The sequence below is a fragment of the Cariama cristata genome, unplaced genomic scaffold, assembly GCF_000690535.1.
Source record: "Cariama cristata isolate BGI_N322 unplaced genomic scaffold, ASM69053v1 scaffold25293, whole genome shotgun sequence".
Classification (NCBI taxonomy): Eukaryota; Metazoa; Chordata; class Aves; order Cariamiformes; family Cariamidae; genus Cariama; species Cariama cristata.
The window spans coordinates 1-1164 of NW_009609292.1; the positions used below are offsets into that span (position 1 = coordinate 1).

Here is a 1164-nt window from a genome sequence, read left to right on the forward strand (position 1 = left end):
GGGGTGTTTGCAGAGCCGGGGGTGAACAGGGACCCTGTGCTTTCCCCATCATCTCTCTGCCCTGGGCTTTAGCAGAGCGATTACAGCGTAATCCCGGGGATTAACCACGTGTAATCCCGGGGTTTAACCACGCTGTGTACCCCCACCCTCACCATTAATCCCTGCTCCGGGCAGGGGGGGTGACCCATCTGCTCCCCACGACTATTTCGGTGCTGGCCGGGCTCACGTGGACCTTTCACCACCCAGCTGCGGCCCCAGTCAAGCCAAGATATGATTTTAGGGACGCGCAGAGTTTTTGGTTCACTCTGGGTGGTTCTGCCCCCCCCCTCAGGGCTCCGCTTGCGGCCAAGGATCCCTCAGCCCCCACCTTTCCCCTTGGGGCAGCAGCTCTTTAACCCCAAAACAAAGCCCCAGGGGCTGCAGAGAGGGCTCACACCCACCAACACTGCAACAAATGCCTTAATTAAAACAGATTTAAGGCACAGGGAATGGATTTTTCTCCTGCAGGTTCACCCCAAGTTATTGTTGACATCAAAAAAAACCCCACCACCGGAGCCCCAGAAGCACACCCAGACCCACGGGACTTTGAGAACTCGCCCCCCACACAAAACACTTTCAGCCCTCCCTGGGGTAAGGAAAGAGCAAGGCAAAGAGAAGGTGAGGGGAGAAAGAGCCAGCGTTCATCTGTACAGCACCGGCACCGCGATCTGAGACCCCGAGAAGATATTAAAGGTACCCGAGGCAGCGCCGTGTGTCCCAGGAGGAAGATGGAGGCTGCGGAGGGAGCGTCCCGGCACCGGCTCTTCGGGAAGACGCCGCTGAGGGCCTGGGTGGTGTTGTCACAGCTCTGAAAAGAGGGGCTGCTCCCGTACGCTGGCGCTGGCCACGACGGGGCTGCGGCTGGGACTGGGGAAGGGGACGTGGGCGCTGACGAAGAAGAAGGGGATGTGGCTGATCTTCCCCGTGGACCAGCACTGGAAGGGGAAGAGGAAGATGTGAGGAAGCAGGTGAGAACAGGACACGGCAGGGGATGACAGCCCAAGCGTCAGCCTCTCATCTTCCCCGCGATCCCAGCAAGGATGCCTTCCCCACCCTCTCCTCTCTACTGGTTTTTCCACCACCTCCCCCTGCTCGGCCACTGGACTGATCTCCCTCAGGGACAGC

The 1164-nt window shown here is 59.6% G+C and overlaps 1 protein-coding gene across 1 annotated transcript in view; it reads right to left on the minus strand.

Moving 5' to 3' along the window:
- Window positions 1-872: 872 nt before the first annotated feature.
- AAAS (achalasia, adrenocortical insufficiency, alacrimia) overlaps window positions 873-1164 on the minus strand; it is a gene marked incomplete at both ends in the record, with an annotated part of 4971 nt that continues 4679 nt past the window's right edge. The window contains 1 exon segment of the mRNA XM_009697503.1: window positions 873-974. Coding sequence (XP_009695805.1) covers window positions 873-974 — 102 coding nt within the window.